Source organism: Cynocephalus volans, chromosome 12, assembly GCF_027409185.1.
Source record: "Cynocephalus volans isolate mCynVol1 chromosome 12, mCynVol1.pri, whole genome shotgun sequence".
NCBI lineage: Eukaryota > Metazoa > Chordata > Mammalia > Dermoptera > Cynocephalidae > Cynocephalus > Cynocephalus volans.
The window spans coordinates 101,907,177-101,923,622 of record NC_084471.1 but is presented as its reverse complement, the minus strand read 5'-3'; the positions used below and the strand labels follow the sequence as shown (position 1 = coordinate 101,923,622).

The 16,446-nt window shown below is 35.4% G+C and overlaps 1 protein-coding gene and 1 pseudogene across 1 annotated transcript; both read right to left on the bottom strand.

Annotated features, from left to right (window-relative positions):
* Window positions 1-5,254: 5,254 nt before the first annotated feature.
* LOC134391787 (olfactory receptor 5D14-like) lies at window positions 5,255-5,854 on the bottom strand. Its single transcript, XM_063115727.1, has one exon. It carries the CDS (start codon window positions 5,852-5,854, stop codon window positions 5,255-5,257), a length of 600 nt encoding a protein of 199 aa, XP_062971797.1.
* A 7,694-nt stretch (window positions 5,855-13,548) lies between these two features.
* On the bottom strand, window positions 13,549-14,486 carry LOC134391786 (olfactory receptor 5D13-like; annotated as a pseudogene).
* Window positions 14,487-16,446: the final 1,960 nt, after the last annotated feature.

Below are 16,446 nucleotides of genomic sequence, written 5' to 3'. Positions count from 1 at the left end.
GAAATGTGGTATTTCCCTTTCTGTGTCAGGCTTATTTCATTTAATATAATTGTCTCTAAGTTCATGCATCTTGGTGCAAATAGCAGAACTTCATTCTTTTTTTATAACAGAGTAGCATTCCATTATGTATATATGACCCATTTTCATATTCAGTCATCCATTGATGGAAATTTAGGTTGGTTCCAACTCTCAGCTATTGAAAATAGAACTGGAACAAACATGGGAGTAAAGGGATCTCTTTGACATGATGATTTCCATTCCTTTGAGTATAAACTCAGCAGTGTGATTGCTGGATCATATTGCAGTTCTACCTCCAAATCGTTGTTATTCCACAGTTGGAGGAGAAAGGAAAAGATATTGAAAAACTATTCAGTGAAATAATGGTGGAAAACTTTCTGGATACAAAAACAGATATGATTGATCACATCGAGAAGGCTCAAAGATCAACACACAGATTAAATCCAAAAATGCCGCCCCCCCCCCCCCCGCACAGTATAGTCAAATTGATAAAGCTCAAGTACAAAGAGAGAATCTTAACAACAGCAACAGATAAGTGTCAAATTACCTATTATGGAGTACGTATCAGACTAACATCAGACTTCTCAACAGAAACTCTACATGTCAGAAGAGAATGGAACTTTATATTGAAAATATTTAAAGCAAAAGACTGCTGACCAAGAATACTATAGCCAGCAAGGCTATCTTTCAAAACGAAGGAGAAATAGTGTATTTCCCAGACAAAAACTGTGGGAGTTCACCACCAAATGACCAGCCCTTAAATTTTTCCTCAACGGAGTCCTGAATCTGGAATCCAAAAAGTCATAATCACTAACACAAACACACTAGGAAGAACAAAACCCACTGGTAGAACAAAAATGCAGAAGAGAAAGAGAAAGAAACTATACCTTCCTTACCACTTCACAAAAAAAAAACAACAAAATTGACAGACAAACAACTTAAGGGGAAGAAAGTAGCAAAGATATTTAAAATATCCAAACAAAATTGGATAAAATGCCAGGAGGAAGTCAATGCCTTTCAATAAAACCAGTAAAAATAAATGCATTAGACTTCTTATACAAAAGCTAGGTTATTTTGTTTTAAAATTACCCACCATGTTTTCACTCGGTGATTTTAATACCCATGTAAATCACCACCTTGATGCCTTTTTTAAAATTAGGAGTTCTCAAGGTCCATCCATGTTGTTGCAAATGGCAGTATTTCATTCGTTTTTATAGCTGAGTAGTAGTCCATTGTGTAGATGTACCACATTTTCCGTATCCACTCATCTGATGATGGACATTTGGGCTGGTTCCAACTCTTGGCTATTGTAAAGAGTGCTGCGATGAACATTGGGGCCTTGAGAGAATTATATTAAGTGAAACAAGTCAGGCACAGAAAGAGAAATACCACATGTTCTCACTTATTGGTGGGAGCTAAAAATTAATACATAAATTCACACACAGACACACAAAACCGGGGGGGGGGGGGGGAGAAGATATAACAACCACAATTACTTGAAGTTGATACGACAAGCAAACAGAGGGGACATTGTCGCGGGGGGAGGGGGGAGGGAGGAGGGAGGGAGGTTTTGGTGATGGGGAGCAATAATCAGCCACAATGTATATCGACAAAATAAAATTAAAAAAAATAAAAATAATAAATAAATAAATAAATAAATAAATAAAATTAGGAGTTCTAAAATCGCTGTTTTCTAATTCTATTTTTTTTTCTGACTTTTATTTCTTCAGAACTTCCTCTCTTTAACTGTTAGGTGACCCTGAAATACAATTCGTATAGGAAAGTTAAAACAAATATTTATTTCATTTCATCTACAATGTTCAGAGTTTTGAATTAATACCCAAATAAACTTTAATTGCAGACGATGGCTTATTACTTTTACCTTTTTTATAATCTAGATGCAGTCAATATTCATTGTTATGTTAAATTTTTCTAACTCTGTGGGAGTGATTTCAAATTATCTCCTAGGTCAATTTGAGATGATTTGACTAGCCGCTGATAGCATTTTAGCTTTTGTGAAAATTAAACTTCCCAAGGCTAATATTGTATATTTTCTTTTTTAAAAAATTATACATACATGTAAAGTACAACATGGATTTTCAATAATTGTGTCGAATGTGTAGTGGTTAGATCAGTATGGTTAGCTTATTCATCGTTACAATATGCATCATTATTTGTGTCACTGACCAATTCCTCATTAGCCCCTCTCCCTCTCCCTCTCCCCTCCCCTCCCCTTTTCCACTTCCTGTTTTCTAAAAGTTGAACATATTACTGTGAATGTTGTTTCTTTCTTTCTTTCCCTCTGTCTCTCTTTATTGTTCCTTTGTTTATTTCTGGATTCGGCTTCCAGCTATGAGTGAGAACACGTGGTATTTCTCTTTCTGTACCTTGATTGATACATTCTGGATAATTTTCTTCAGGCTCATCCGTGTTGTTGCAAATGGTAGAATTTCATTCTCCTATATGACTGAGTAGTAAAGAGCTCAGACAACTTTACAGCAAAAAATAAATAAATAAATAAATAAATAAACCAATTGAAAACCAGGCAAAGGTGCTGAATAGACATTTCTCCTAGGAAGACATACAAATGGCCAACAGATATATGAAAAAAATGCTCAACATCACTAATCATCAGGGAAATGCAAATCAAAAGCACTTTGAGGTATCAAATCACCCCAGTCAGACAGGCTATTACAAAAAAGGCACAGAATAACAAATGCTGGCCAGGTGTGGAGAGAGGAAAGCTCCTGCACTGTAGGTGGTACTGTCAATTAGTGCAGCCATATGGAGAGCATTATGGAGGTTCCTTAAACAACTACAGATAGAACTGCCATATGATCCAGCAATCCCATTCCCGGGGATATATCCAGAGGGCTATAAAACATCAGGTCGAAGGGACACCTGCACTCCCGTGTTTATTGCTGCTCTATTTACAATAGCTAGGCCATGGGACCAAACTTAACTTCCATCAGTGGATGACTGTATAACCTTATATATTTTCAATCCTAAACATCAAATTAGTGATTTCTCCAAAAAGCCCTAGTTCTATTTGGAGGGAAGAAGGTTTTATTTTAACAGAAATTTGGAGAACAGGAATGTTTATTACTATCTAGTTATAATTTTCAGTTGTGATTATTTCAGAGAAAAATATTATATCAATCTGAATTTCTAATTTAAATTAAGACAAAAAAAATTTATTTACCTTTCATTACTTTAGAATTTTAACCATTTTTTCAAAGGTTGACCACTTTGGTTTCAATCACATTAAGATAATTATTTTATTATTATTATTAATTTTAAGTTCTCTTTCATTTCTTCTTTTATTAGTTTTATTTTTACTTATCTCTCTTCTTTCACACATTTTATCATACTGTTAAAATGTTTTCTAAACATTGTCTTTATTCACAAGAATATTCTGGGGAACAATGATAGCAATATATAAAATCCTTCTTTGGTCCATTTTTCCAGTTGTATACTTTTATGTTTTGACCCATAGTTTATTCAACCACCTTCATATTACACTTTACCCAGTCCGTTGTTATTATAAATAATTTTCTTATGGGTATATTGTTTGTAAATATTTTTGCTGCTATACCTGAGATAGATTCCTAGAACTGTGCATTCATTCAAGGAGGATAAATATGAAGTGTAATGTCACTAGTACTTCTAATCTCCTACTGTAGGTATTGTGATTTGTTACATTCCTGCTCAAAATGTATAAAAATGCCTGTTATCGCACAGCTTCACTTACAGGGTGTGCTATAAACTTTTAGATTTCTGCCACACCAATAGATGAGAAATGATAATTCAGAGCAGTTTTAATTACTGTTTCTGCTACTAGGAGTCAGGTTGAACAATTCTTCGTATGTTTAAGGCTATTTGTGTTCCATTTACTAGAGTATGTAATTATATCTTATGTATATTTTTCTATAGTACTCTCATTTTCACCTTTAATATATGTGATATAAGTAGTGACTGGTCCTCAGTTTTTCATTTGTCACTATAATTACTTTTCTGTAGTTTTCACAAAAAGATTTTTTGTACTCATGTCACCTTAATTTTAAACCTGTTTATGGAACTCTATTTTGCTGTTTGAAAAAACCAACATATATAATTTTATTTTCTTATAGGGCTGTCAATTTGTCCCTGTATGACAGTTTTTAATATTAGAAACTTAATAAATTGTTTTAAATTCTGTATGGTTAGTTTTTTATTCAACTTTTGCTTTAATTTCTAGGGTGTGTGTTACTAGATATTTGTGTTTGTTTAGTCATTTATGTAATCATTAACAAAGAAGTTTTGAAATCTGCTTCTTCAATATACACATTCATTCTGTATGAATTAGACTGGACAACACTTGCAGGGGTGTACAGACCTGATAATACTGAGATTCCCCGTTTTGAGTAATAATATAAAAGCACAATCTAAGAATATTGAAATGATTCCAGTGACTGTCCATTCTGAAGGACAAAATTGATCTCTATGAACTCTCATGCTTATTTCCTCAGAAGTATTGTAGATAAATGCACTAGATTTGGAATGAAAACAGTTAAGACTGTCTTAAATCTCTCGTTTCAGTCATTACTGGACTATCTCTTCAACCATCTCTGTCGTCTTCTGTGTAGCAGATGTAATTATACTTGTTTTATTTACTTCTCAACATGAGCTGTTTCAAGTGCAAGGCTTTCTATTTATAGAAATCACAAAATCTAAGAAATGCAGATGTCAGAAAATAATTACAGCCCTTTCATCACACAGCATATCCACCTGTATCTGCTAACAAGACACAGTGCTTCAGTGGCACACAACAGAAACATCTTTAAAGTCAAGGTTTCATCTGTGTACACATTAGATCAGAAAAGACTGTACAATGGAGAAATAACATCATTCTCTCAGTTATATTATTCTCCACATTAAGTCATCTATTGTGCTCTGTAATATTTTTGTGTCTGTTTCAGAGAATTGGAGAAAATGATACTTTATGGATACAAGTCCTGTGGTATTCATCTCAGAATTGTCTTCCTTGACATCTTCAAGGGATTTAAATTTATAATTCGTGCATCATAATCATCTATGAAAACCTCATACAAATATATCTTTAAGTTTTAGAAACATTTTAGACTCAGTTATAGTTGTTCATTAAGACTGAAAACATCTTTTGAGATTGGTTCAATGATGTGGAACTTTTGCATATGTTAATTTCCTAAAGGCATCCTTCACATCTTTATTCCTCAGGCTATAGAACAGAGGGTTCAGCGTGAGATTGGTGATGGTTTTGGGAGTTGGGCACACAGAAAAGGGAAAGGACAGTCACGTGGAAGATGGTGATGGAGGTCACGTGGGAGGCACAGGTGGAGAAGGCTTTGAGACGCCCGCTGGCAGAATGGATTTTTAGTACAGTCATGCGAATGAAAATGTAGGACGTGAGGACGACCAGCGGTGTACTCACCTCACTGAAGGTGGCAAAAAACAGCAGGTGGGGGATGTGAACATCAGAGCTTGACACAGCGATGAGAGCGGTGTACTCACAGAAAAAGTGGTTGATCACATTGTGTCTAGAAAAGTTTAGATGGAGAACATAGCAAAGGAGTACCAAGGGGCCTGTCATACCCCAAAGATATGACCAAGCCACCAGGAGGTCACAGAGAGTCGGTGGCATGGCCACTGTGTAAAGCAGAGGATTACAAATGGCCACAAAGTGGTCATAGGCCATCACTGCCAGCAGGAAGGACTCAGTCACCACAGCTGTGCAGGAGAGGAAATACTGCAACATGGAGCTCAAGTAGAAGATGTTCTGATCTGCTTCATGCTTCTCAGCCTGAACTTGTAGCCCCATGGAGTATTTCTTATGACAACTTGCATATGGATGAAAGCACCGAGATCTTATTTTCAGATTGTTTTCCATTATCTGATGGCACCACCAAAAAGTGTCTAGCTGCAGCACTATAAACCTGCTCAGGGGTATCTCTGTAATGCAGTGGTGAATAAAAATTCCTCCAATACTTAGAAGTTCAAAAAGTATGCTTGGAAAACTGGGATCACCTTTTGAAACTTATGAGATGGTCTCTGTGGCAATACTTTACACAGATGGAATAATATCCTCCAGAAGGTGTTATATACTCTAATTCTGCAACAAATATGCTTTGCTGTTTCTCCATTGATTATTTTTATGAGTCCCAGAATTAATGAATATAAAGTCCAAATGGGAGTGGCTCTTCTACCTATCAACCTTAATCGGTAACTAGCTAAATCTTTGCTTACTATAAGTAAACCATGAGCTCTAGTACTTTATGTCTTGTCTCCCAAGGGAGTGATGCTTTCACAAGGGGTACAGTGTTGGATCCATTAAGTTGGAATTGTGACTTGCCTGACCAAGAAAATATGATGGAAGTGATGTATGGATTCTGGAGTTGAGGCAATAAAATGGCTTACGCCCTTTACTGTTACTCTCTTCAAACATTGCTCTGAGATCACCATAAAAGGGCGACATTGTACTCTACTAGAGGATGAGAGACTTCTTGGGAAAATATTGAGGCATTCCAGGCAACAGTCAACACCAAATCACCTAACCAACAAATGGTATCATCTTGGAAGCTTTAGTATTGGCAGAATTGCTACGTCATTGCAGCAACATGAGTGAGGACTGTTATTGTATGAGATAGAGAACTCACGCCAGGTTCCATGCAAACATCTGGACCCAGAATGCTAAATCATAGCAATATTTTGAGAGGGAATCTACTTTGAGACAGCATCCTTCCCTGGGCCAATAGCCCCATACGTCTCCATTATTCCACTGTACCCACACAAAATACTGCAGAGCCATGACCCCATCTTAACCCAGTGATACAGTCATGACCCTTGCACAGAAGTGAACAAAGCACCACCACATACCCGAAATATAGGCAGACCATTGCAATGAATGGGCTGACTCCAGGAACAGGGTTGCCCACAAACAAACACTGCTCAGAGTTTGGGAGCCACCCATCTCAATCCAGCAGCATGGTAACATAGAAAAGTATAAAACTCACTCATGGAGCATATACACAAATGAGAAAAAAATTTCATGTAAACATTCTGCTACAGAAAACCACCAAACTGCAAAGATAAATAAGAGAAGAAAGAGAACAAAGGATATATAAAGCTACCAGAAAATAATAAACAACGTGACAAGAGTAAGCCTCACATATCAATAATAACCTTAAATGTAAATGGTTTAAGTTCCCTAAGGACATAAAGACTTGCTGAATGTATTTAAAAATAACACCCATCTATATACTCCCTACAAGAAACTCATCTCACCTGTAAAGACACAGAAAGAATCAAAGTGCAGGGATGGAAAAACATATTCCATGGAAACAAAATCCAAAAATGAGCAGTATTAGTTATACTTGTATTAGATAAAAAAGACTACAGAAAGTAATGTATAGAGAGACAAATGACTTCATTATTTAATGATGAAGGGATTATTTCATCAAGAGAATTTACCAATTATTCAAATATATGCACCTAAAACTGGAACTGTCAGATATATACAGCACATTTTATTTGATGTAAAGGGAGAGATGGACCCCTCCAATACAAAATAGTCGGGAAATTCAACACACTATTCTCAGCATTAGACAGCTTAGTTAGATAGACAGAAAATCAGCAAACAAGTTCTTAAACTAAATTGTACATCAAATGGACCTAGCAGCCATTTATAGAACATTCCATCTTAAAGTTACAGAATACACATTCTTCTTATGAATATGTGCAACATTCTCGAGGGCAGATCATATGTTAGGCCACAAAACAGGCCTCACCAAATTTTAAACACTCAAATTCATATCAAATGATTTACATTATTAAATGTAAAATGTAAAACAAAAACAAAATCAAGAAAGAAGGAAAATAGTAAAACTACAGCTAATATCTCTGATAAGCATAGATGCAAAAGCCCTTAATAAAAATAATAGAAAGTCAAATCCAACAGCACACAGCATGATCAAGTAGGATTTACTCAGGCATGGTTTAACCTATGCAAATCAATAAGAATGACATGTGATATATCATATCAATGGAAAGAAAACAAAAACCATTTGATCATCTAACAAATGCAGAAAAACATCTGAAAAAATTAACAATGCTTCATGATAAAAAAAACTCTCAACAAATTAGCCATAGAAGGGAGAACTTCAAAATGTTTTCTCTAAGAACTGGAAGAAGTCAAGAATGCCAAAATTCATCACTGTTATTCAACATAATACCAGAAGTTCTAGCCGGATCCATTAGCCCAGAGAATAAAACAAAGGGCATCCAGTTTGGGAAGGAGATGATCAAATTGTCCCTATTTGTAGGTGACACAGTCTTATATATAGAAAATCCTGAAGATTCCATTAAAAACTCTTTAAAAGTGGTAAAACAATTCAGTAATGCTGCAGGGTACAAAATAAACATATAAAAATCAATAGAATTTCTGTACACTAACAGGAAACTAGCTGAAAAGAAATCAAGAAACCCCATTTACAATAGCCACAAAAAAATTAAAATAACTTGGAATAAATTTAGGCAGGAGGTTGAAAGATTCCAGAAGGAAAACTATAAAATACTGATGAAAGAAATTGAAGAGGACACCAAGAACTTGGAAAGACATCTCATGTTCATGGATTGAAAGAATTAATGAAGTAAAAATGATCATACTACTCAATGTAATCTACAGATTCAACTCAATGTCTATCAAAATATCACTGACATTCTTCAAAGAAATCGATTAGAAAAATGCTAAAATTTATATCGTATGGACCCACGGAAGACCCCAAATAGCCAAAGCAATCCTAAGAAAGAGTAAAACTGGTGACATCACACTACCTGACCTCAAAATAAACTACAATACATAGTAACTAAATCAGCATAAAAATGGACATATAGAGGAACAGAACAGAAAAAAAGAACCCAGAAATAAATCCACAAATTTACAGCTAATTGATTTTTGACGAAGGCACAGAGAACATATGTTCAGGACAGGACAGTCTCCAATAAATGATGCTGAAAAAACAAGATATTCATATGCAGAAGAATAAAGCTACATCCAATCACCGTATACCCAAATTGACATCAAATGGATTAAAGACTTAAAAATAAAACCTGTAACCATGAAATTACTAGAATAAAACATAGAGCAAATTCTTGAGGATATTTGTTTGTGCAAAGATTTTACAGATCAGACCATAAAGCACAGGCAACAAAGGCAAAACTAGACAAATGGGATTATATGAAACTAACAAGTTTCTCCACAACAAAGGAAAGAATTAACAGAGTAAAGAGAACACAAGCAGAATAGAAGAAAACATTTGGGAACCTTTCACCCAATAAAGGATTAATACTCAGAATATACAAGAAAATCAAACACCTCAAAACTAAATAATAACAGTAATCTGATCAAAAAAATGGGCAAATTATCTAAACAGGCATTTTTCAAAAGAAGACATACAAATGGCCAACAAGGATATAAAAAAATGCTAAATCACTAAACATCAGGGATATGCAAGTCAAACCCACAATGAGATATCATTTCAACCAATTAGAATGACTGCTATAAAAAATACAAAAACTAACAAAGCTGGCAAGGATGCAGAGAAAAGAGAATCTCATGCACTGTTGGTAGGAATGTAAGTCAGTACAGCCATTAAGGAGAACAAGATAGAGCATCCTCAAAATCTAAACATAGAAATACCATAGAATCCAGCAATCCCACTACTCGGCATTTATCCTAATGAAAGAAAAAATAGTATATTAAAGAGATATCAGCACCCCCATCCTCACTGCATAGTTAGCCCAAGATATGAAATCTAACTGAGTGTTCATTAATAGATAAATAGATAAAGAAAATGTGGCATTTATACACAATGAACACTAGTCAGCCATAAAAAAGAATTAAATTCTTCCATTTGAGGCAACGTGGATGAGCCTGAAGGACTCTACATTAAGTGAAATAACCAGGCACAGAAAGATAGATACCACATGTTCTCACTTGTACAAGGAGCTAAAAACCTTAATCTCGCACTAGTGGAGAGTAGGATACCAGTTACTAGAGGCTGGTAATATGGGGGGTTGGGAGGGGGAGGTTGCTTAAAAGATACAAAATTACAGCTAGGTAGTAAGAATCAATTTTAGTGTTCTACAGCACTGTAAGGTGACTATAGCAAACAACAATTTATTGTATATTTTCAAACAGCTAAAAAGAGGTTTTTGAATGTTCCCAACACAAATGAATGATAAATCCTTGAGGTAATGGGTTTTCTAATTACCCTTATTTAACCATTACACATTGTATGTATCAAAATATCTCTTTGCCATCCATAAATATGCACAATTATTATGCGTTAATTAAAAACAATAACTAATATATGAATTTTGTAAAAAAAATATTATCTACTACTGCAAAAACATAGATCAGCTTTAGAGGGTAGGAAATAACTTTCACATAATGTTAGTTTTTCATAGAAAGATTTTTTGTGAATGAGACATTTGAATAGAAACACAATTTTGTAGAAATATATATTTTTAATAATATTGTATTGAGTGCTAAAATATTTTGGAGTCTACTAACTTTTGCACAGGCTGTTTCACATTTTGTACTTCATGTGCATTCAGCATGGTGTATAACACACAAAGCCTACTTTCACAATTGCACAGGAGATTTTGGCACACTAGAGAGAAAGCATATTGGTGAGGTTGGAAACACAGGCAGAGAAGGATCTGATGCCCATGGCTAGAAAGTGTCTTTAGGAAATAGTAAAAAAATGGTAAATATGAGCTTTATTAACTCATGAAAACTGTCTTAAGAAGATAAGAAATAAAAATAACACAATTTGGATGAAGTGAACAAAATCCAAAATGCCAAAAGTTTATTCATACTAAACACATTGGACCCGCAAAAGGCAGTCCAATGAGAGGATGAAGATCAGGAAACAGGTTGTACACACAGGTGCACCATCCAGCCAGGTGGATGAAGCACAGCTTCTGGCACATGGCATCTGTGTAAAGCAGAGGCCTTTCTCTCCTCCTGTCCCACTAATTTCCACTTGGCTTGTTAATGCAGAAACTTTATCAGCAAGAATTAAACAATGCAAAGAAGACATTTAAAAGGAGACAGATATTACAATTTGTACAAATATCAAAAAAAAATAATTTCTCTAATTTAAATGTTTAATTTTTTTAATTGCTTGTTAAAAAGTTTGTGTAATTATTAAAATTGTAAAATTAAAATCAAATTATTGCCCATGCAAGAAAGGAGAAATAAGGAGTTCATTTTAAAAGGTCTCTAGTGACTCCAGACTCAATCAGACATGAGTCTACTCCAGTTGAATATTATCCAGAGTAAAAATGGATATTTGCGTAGATTCATGCTATTCAGAGAGTGTTCCCAGGGCCACTAAGAGTGGCATCACTTGGATGTCTGATAGAAATGCAGACTCCTGTGCCCCACCACAGGTCCACTGCACCAAAAGCTAATTTTACAAGACCCCCATATGATTTGCATATATATTAAAGGAGGAAAATCACTGATTTTCATTACCTTTGATTTGATGGAAATTCTGGTGATTTAGTAAGATACTCTGCTAAATTAAAAGTAAACAAGTAAATATACTCAAGCATTTTTTTCCTGACAGTTTCTGTGTTGTCCTTTATCACTTTTTCTCTCTTCTATCCACAAACCCAAGATCATAGAGAGCTCATCTTTTCTCCATATTCAAGCCAAATGTATCACAAAGTATTTAATAAACTAATTCATTTCAAAAGGTAATGATTGATAATGCTTAATCCGTTACAGGGTGTGTATATATTTTGTATCCTTCAATAAGACAGTCACTAAGACACACACACAAATACACACACACACAGAAACACAATCCTCTATGGTAGAATTAAAACAGAAAGTTTTTCTTTTATTTGACAAGTTGAATAAACTATGTTTTGCATTATTTGGAAAATGTGTGATACAGTATATTAGCGATTGCCCAGAATTATGATAAAGTTATGTGTGATCCCTGGTTTAAAACTAAGACAAATTAAAAGGAAAATATTGGTTTATTTCATGTTTTACAATTGTCTATCGGCTCACAAATATAAGACAAGATTTGGTGGTATACATTCATAACACAGCATAAAATTAAAAGCTTTATTTGAGATGAACACCTTTACTCTGGGGAAACAATTTATATTTAATTAATTCATATAGTGCAATAATCTCAGGTGCCAATACAGTTCATGTCCTGGGAAATCTGTGTGAAACAAACCACAATTAGCAAGAGAGAAACAGAGATAATGCTTTAAATCTTTTTTTTTTTCTAACTCAGTCAGTCACTGGTTTAAACCAAACTTATGAATAATAAATTTGGAGGACATCTGTATATCTGCCAAAGCAGTTACAACCATGCCATATATTACTAGCAAACAAAACTATTCATTGCAGATAAAATGCATAATTAACTAGAGATTAACAATAAAAAGCAAAACAAGGATTATGCAGACTATTTCTAAATTTTATCATGATACCCACAGTGTTAGTAAATAGAATTTGCAGAAACAAGTTTGACACAGTTTGTGTGATTCATGACATTAAAAACTGAATTTTTCAATTATTTTCCCTGGTAATCTTCCAAGAACTTCACATAAAAGCAACATTTTTACTTGATATTCAGAGTCATCATGTTTAACATCACTTTGTATATATATTAAAAGTACAGGCGAAAGGCACAAAGAACTTGGTTGAATCTCAGGGATAGTATACCCGCCCTCACGTTACGGATTCTACTGTACTCTGCTGCATGTTTTTACCCAGGTGTGGCTTTTCAGGTTTCCTCTGCAACCCTGACATTCTCATTGCTAAAATGAAATTAAGGAATATTTTCAAAATTATTTACCATGCCAATATATGTCATGATTTGTAGGTTTTATGGTCTAATATTCACCTGTTGCATAAGTTTCTTAGGGCTGTCACAACAAATTATGACAAATTGGAGGCATAAAATCACAGACTTATTTTCTCACAGTTCTCACGACCAGAAGACTGAGATCAAGGTGCTGGCAGGACTGCGCTGCCTCTGACGGCACTGGGGGAGGATCCTTCCTTGCCCCTGGCTTCTGGCAGCGAAACTCCAGTCTGCTTCCATTTTCACTTGGCCTCTTCCCTGTGTGTCTCTTGTGCTGTCCTTTACTGTCTCATAAGGACACTGTCATTAGACTTAGGGCCCACCCTGATTCACCATGATCTCATCTCAATCCTTACATTAATTACAAGTGCAAAGATCCTACTTCCAGATAATGTCACCTTTGAGGTTCTCAGAGGATATTAGTAGTTTAGGGGACACTATTCTTTACACGACACTTGTGTTACTTCACATATGGTTCAGAGATATTTTACTAAACACTGAAGTGGTCAAATAACTGTTTTATTACAAGAGATTTAAAAATCTGACCAGTGAACTGACTAAATCATTTGAAGCATCATCTCTAGTAGAAGCATTAAATTACCCTCAATATAATAAATCAGTTTCCTTTGGGGTAAAATTTTGTTAGGTGATTCATTAACTTCCTGACTGTGTCTTTGACATCTTTGTTCCTGAGGCTGTAAATCAATGGGTTGAGCACGGGAATGACCACTGTACAAAATACAGAACCTACTTTGATCATAAGCCATGAGTTTTTGGAGTGGGGGACACAATAGAGGAACAGGACAGTTCCATGGGAAATGGTGATGGCGGTCAGGTGGGAGGCACAGGTAGAGAAAGCCTTATGGCGCCCACCAGCAGAAGGCATTTTCATGAGAGTGACAAAGATGAAAATATAAGTAGTGAGGATGATTACGAGGCTGCTCACCTCATTGAATATGGCGATGACAAAACAAAGCAGCTGGCTGATGCAGGGGTCAGAGCATGAGACAGAGACGATGACTGAGTGCTCACAGACAAAATTATTCATGATGTTGGACCCACAGAAGGATAATGCCAAGAGGAAATAGGTGAGTGTCAGGGAGGAGAGTATACCCCATGCGTAGGGCCCAGACACTAATGACACACAGAGCTTTGGGGACATGACAACCGTGTAGAGGAGAGGGTTACAAACAGCCACTAACCTGTCATAGGCCATCACTGCCAACACGAATGTTTCTGTCACTGTAAATATGCAAGCCAAGAAGAATTGCATGATGCATCCCATAAAGGAGATGGTTCTGTCTTCCACAGCCAAGTTCTCCAGCAGTTTGGTAGTAACAATTGTGGAGTAACAGAAATCAACAAAGGACAAGTGGCTAAGGAAAAAGTACATGGGGGTGTGGAGTTTGGGATTGATCCTGATGATTATAATCATGCCCAAGTTCCCCAGGTCAGGAGCACCAGGAACAGGGGTACCTGGAGGTCTGGATATTCTGAGAAGCCCAAGAGGATGATGGTGACTTTAGAACTCTGATTTCCTTCAGCCAGCAACATGATTGTTGTTGGAGAGAATCTGAAATAATGAATATAAAACTAGTAATGATAATATCGAGTACATTTGTGCAACATATACCCTCTATTGGGCTTTGTGCTAAAATATTAACCATATTAATTTAAATCTCCAAATAACACAATACATTGTAAAACAAGTATCCCCATATTTTTATGTGATGAAACTGAGGCATATATTAAGGATCTTTTCAGTGTTTAGGTAGCTTGTTGGTGATGAGCTGGGTTCTGAAGTTGATCCTTGACAGGCTGAAGTTGAATGATGTAGTTTTCTTTTAGACAGAGAGAAAACTCTTCCACATTGTTGTAAAAATGTGTCTTCCACAGTTTCATCATTCTGAATGCATGTGTTTTTAAATAGCACTACTGTAACAATGATTATAAATTTAGCACTAAAAATTGTAATAAAATGAACAGGAGTGTTAAAGGTTTTAGGGAGATTATTCTGTCAGAATTATAATGGATCCTAGAAAGAGGCAGCTTTTGTGAGTCAGCACATGGATTTCTGAGTTATTAAAATATTCATACATTTGGATGTTGAAGGAAATACAGCTTTGTGTATCTTCAGGCTTTCTGATGATTTCATCTTATGCTACGATAATTACCTTCCTGTTTTGCAACAGCGTAGCAACCTGGTGCAGTGATGAAGTTGCAGTTTTGACAGATTCCCTCAGTTCTTTGTTTTCTTCCCACATCAGTGCTTTTTTATTTACTGTCTCTGATGTTCTCAACATATGCATCTATATCGCTTATTCATTATCTTTTAACTTTCCATTACTATTTTTTAATCTAACAATTTTATTTGGTGTATTATATAACTAAATAAGCAGAGAACACTGACCTTGAATAATATAAAATATTCTTTTCCCAAGACTTCCATGTTCTTTAGATCAAGCTGGAGAACATGGTAATAACCACCAATGGTTCCCTAATCACCCTCAACATTTCTGGTGACATGAACATTACCACTGTAGGCATTGCAAAGGGTTTAGATTAAACTACATGTGTGATTGTCTTGTTTTGAGGCATGCAATCTTCATTATATTTATAAATGTTATCTTGAGAAAAAATAAGCATCTCATATGCACAAGCATTCCATAACCACAAAAGTCCCTTTAATTGTTTAATAATGATTTTAAAATAAGTTGAGTCAATAACAAGCACGTCTCCGAAATGTGCAGGTTAGTAAAAGACATTAGTATGAATCCCATTAGCAAAGACATCCTTTGAGTTTTGTCGGACCATCTGAAGGTAGAAAGAAACATATATCCTCCATAGCTAAATGTTACTTCTGACACTTGAAAAAAAGTATTTCCTTCATGAGAAATAGGGAATAGACAGGAGAACGACAAACACCTCATAACAGGTGAATATAATTAAAGAAGCAAGGCCTTTGAAAATATATATTTATTTTCAATTTCAGGCTTTGACATCAGCTGCATGATTATTAATAAACTACTCAAATTTTATGAGCCTCAACTTCTTAATCAGGAAAATGGGAACAGTAATGGCAGGGTATTACATGTTTCATAGATATGTCAGTATTAAGTTAGGAAATAATGTTAATGTTCTTACCTCAGAGTCTGACAATTGCGGAGGCCAGGAAATGGAAGCTCCCCCACCCTCACTCCTTTTAATTTTCATTCTATGACTAGTTGGTAAATTGGCTTTATTTTTCAACTTTTATATCATTATAAAACATCTAAGAAACAGATCAAAGGCCAAAGCAGGCAGGCATATACATGTGGATACAGCATAGGAAACCGAAGGCTAATTCAGCTCTCTTTCCTTGTTCAATTTTTTGCCCTCTTTAGCCTGAATTCACTAATAATGATTCTTCAATACATTTTCTTTGTTTCCCCAATTGCCTTCTCATCATCATGTGACTCTTTCTGGTCCTCGGTATCTCATGTCGGGTTTGAGCCCATGGAAGATTCACCAAACT

What these genes read in the sequence shown, in the direction of transcription:
- LOC134391787 (XM_063115727.1), bottom strand. Translation starts at nt 5,854, where the DNA reads ATGGGGCTACAAGTTCAGGCTGAGAAGCATGAAGCAGATCAGAACATC.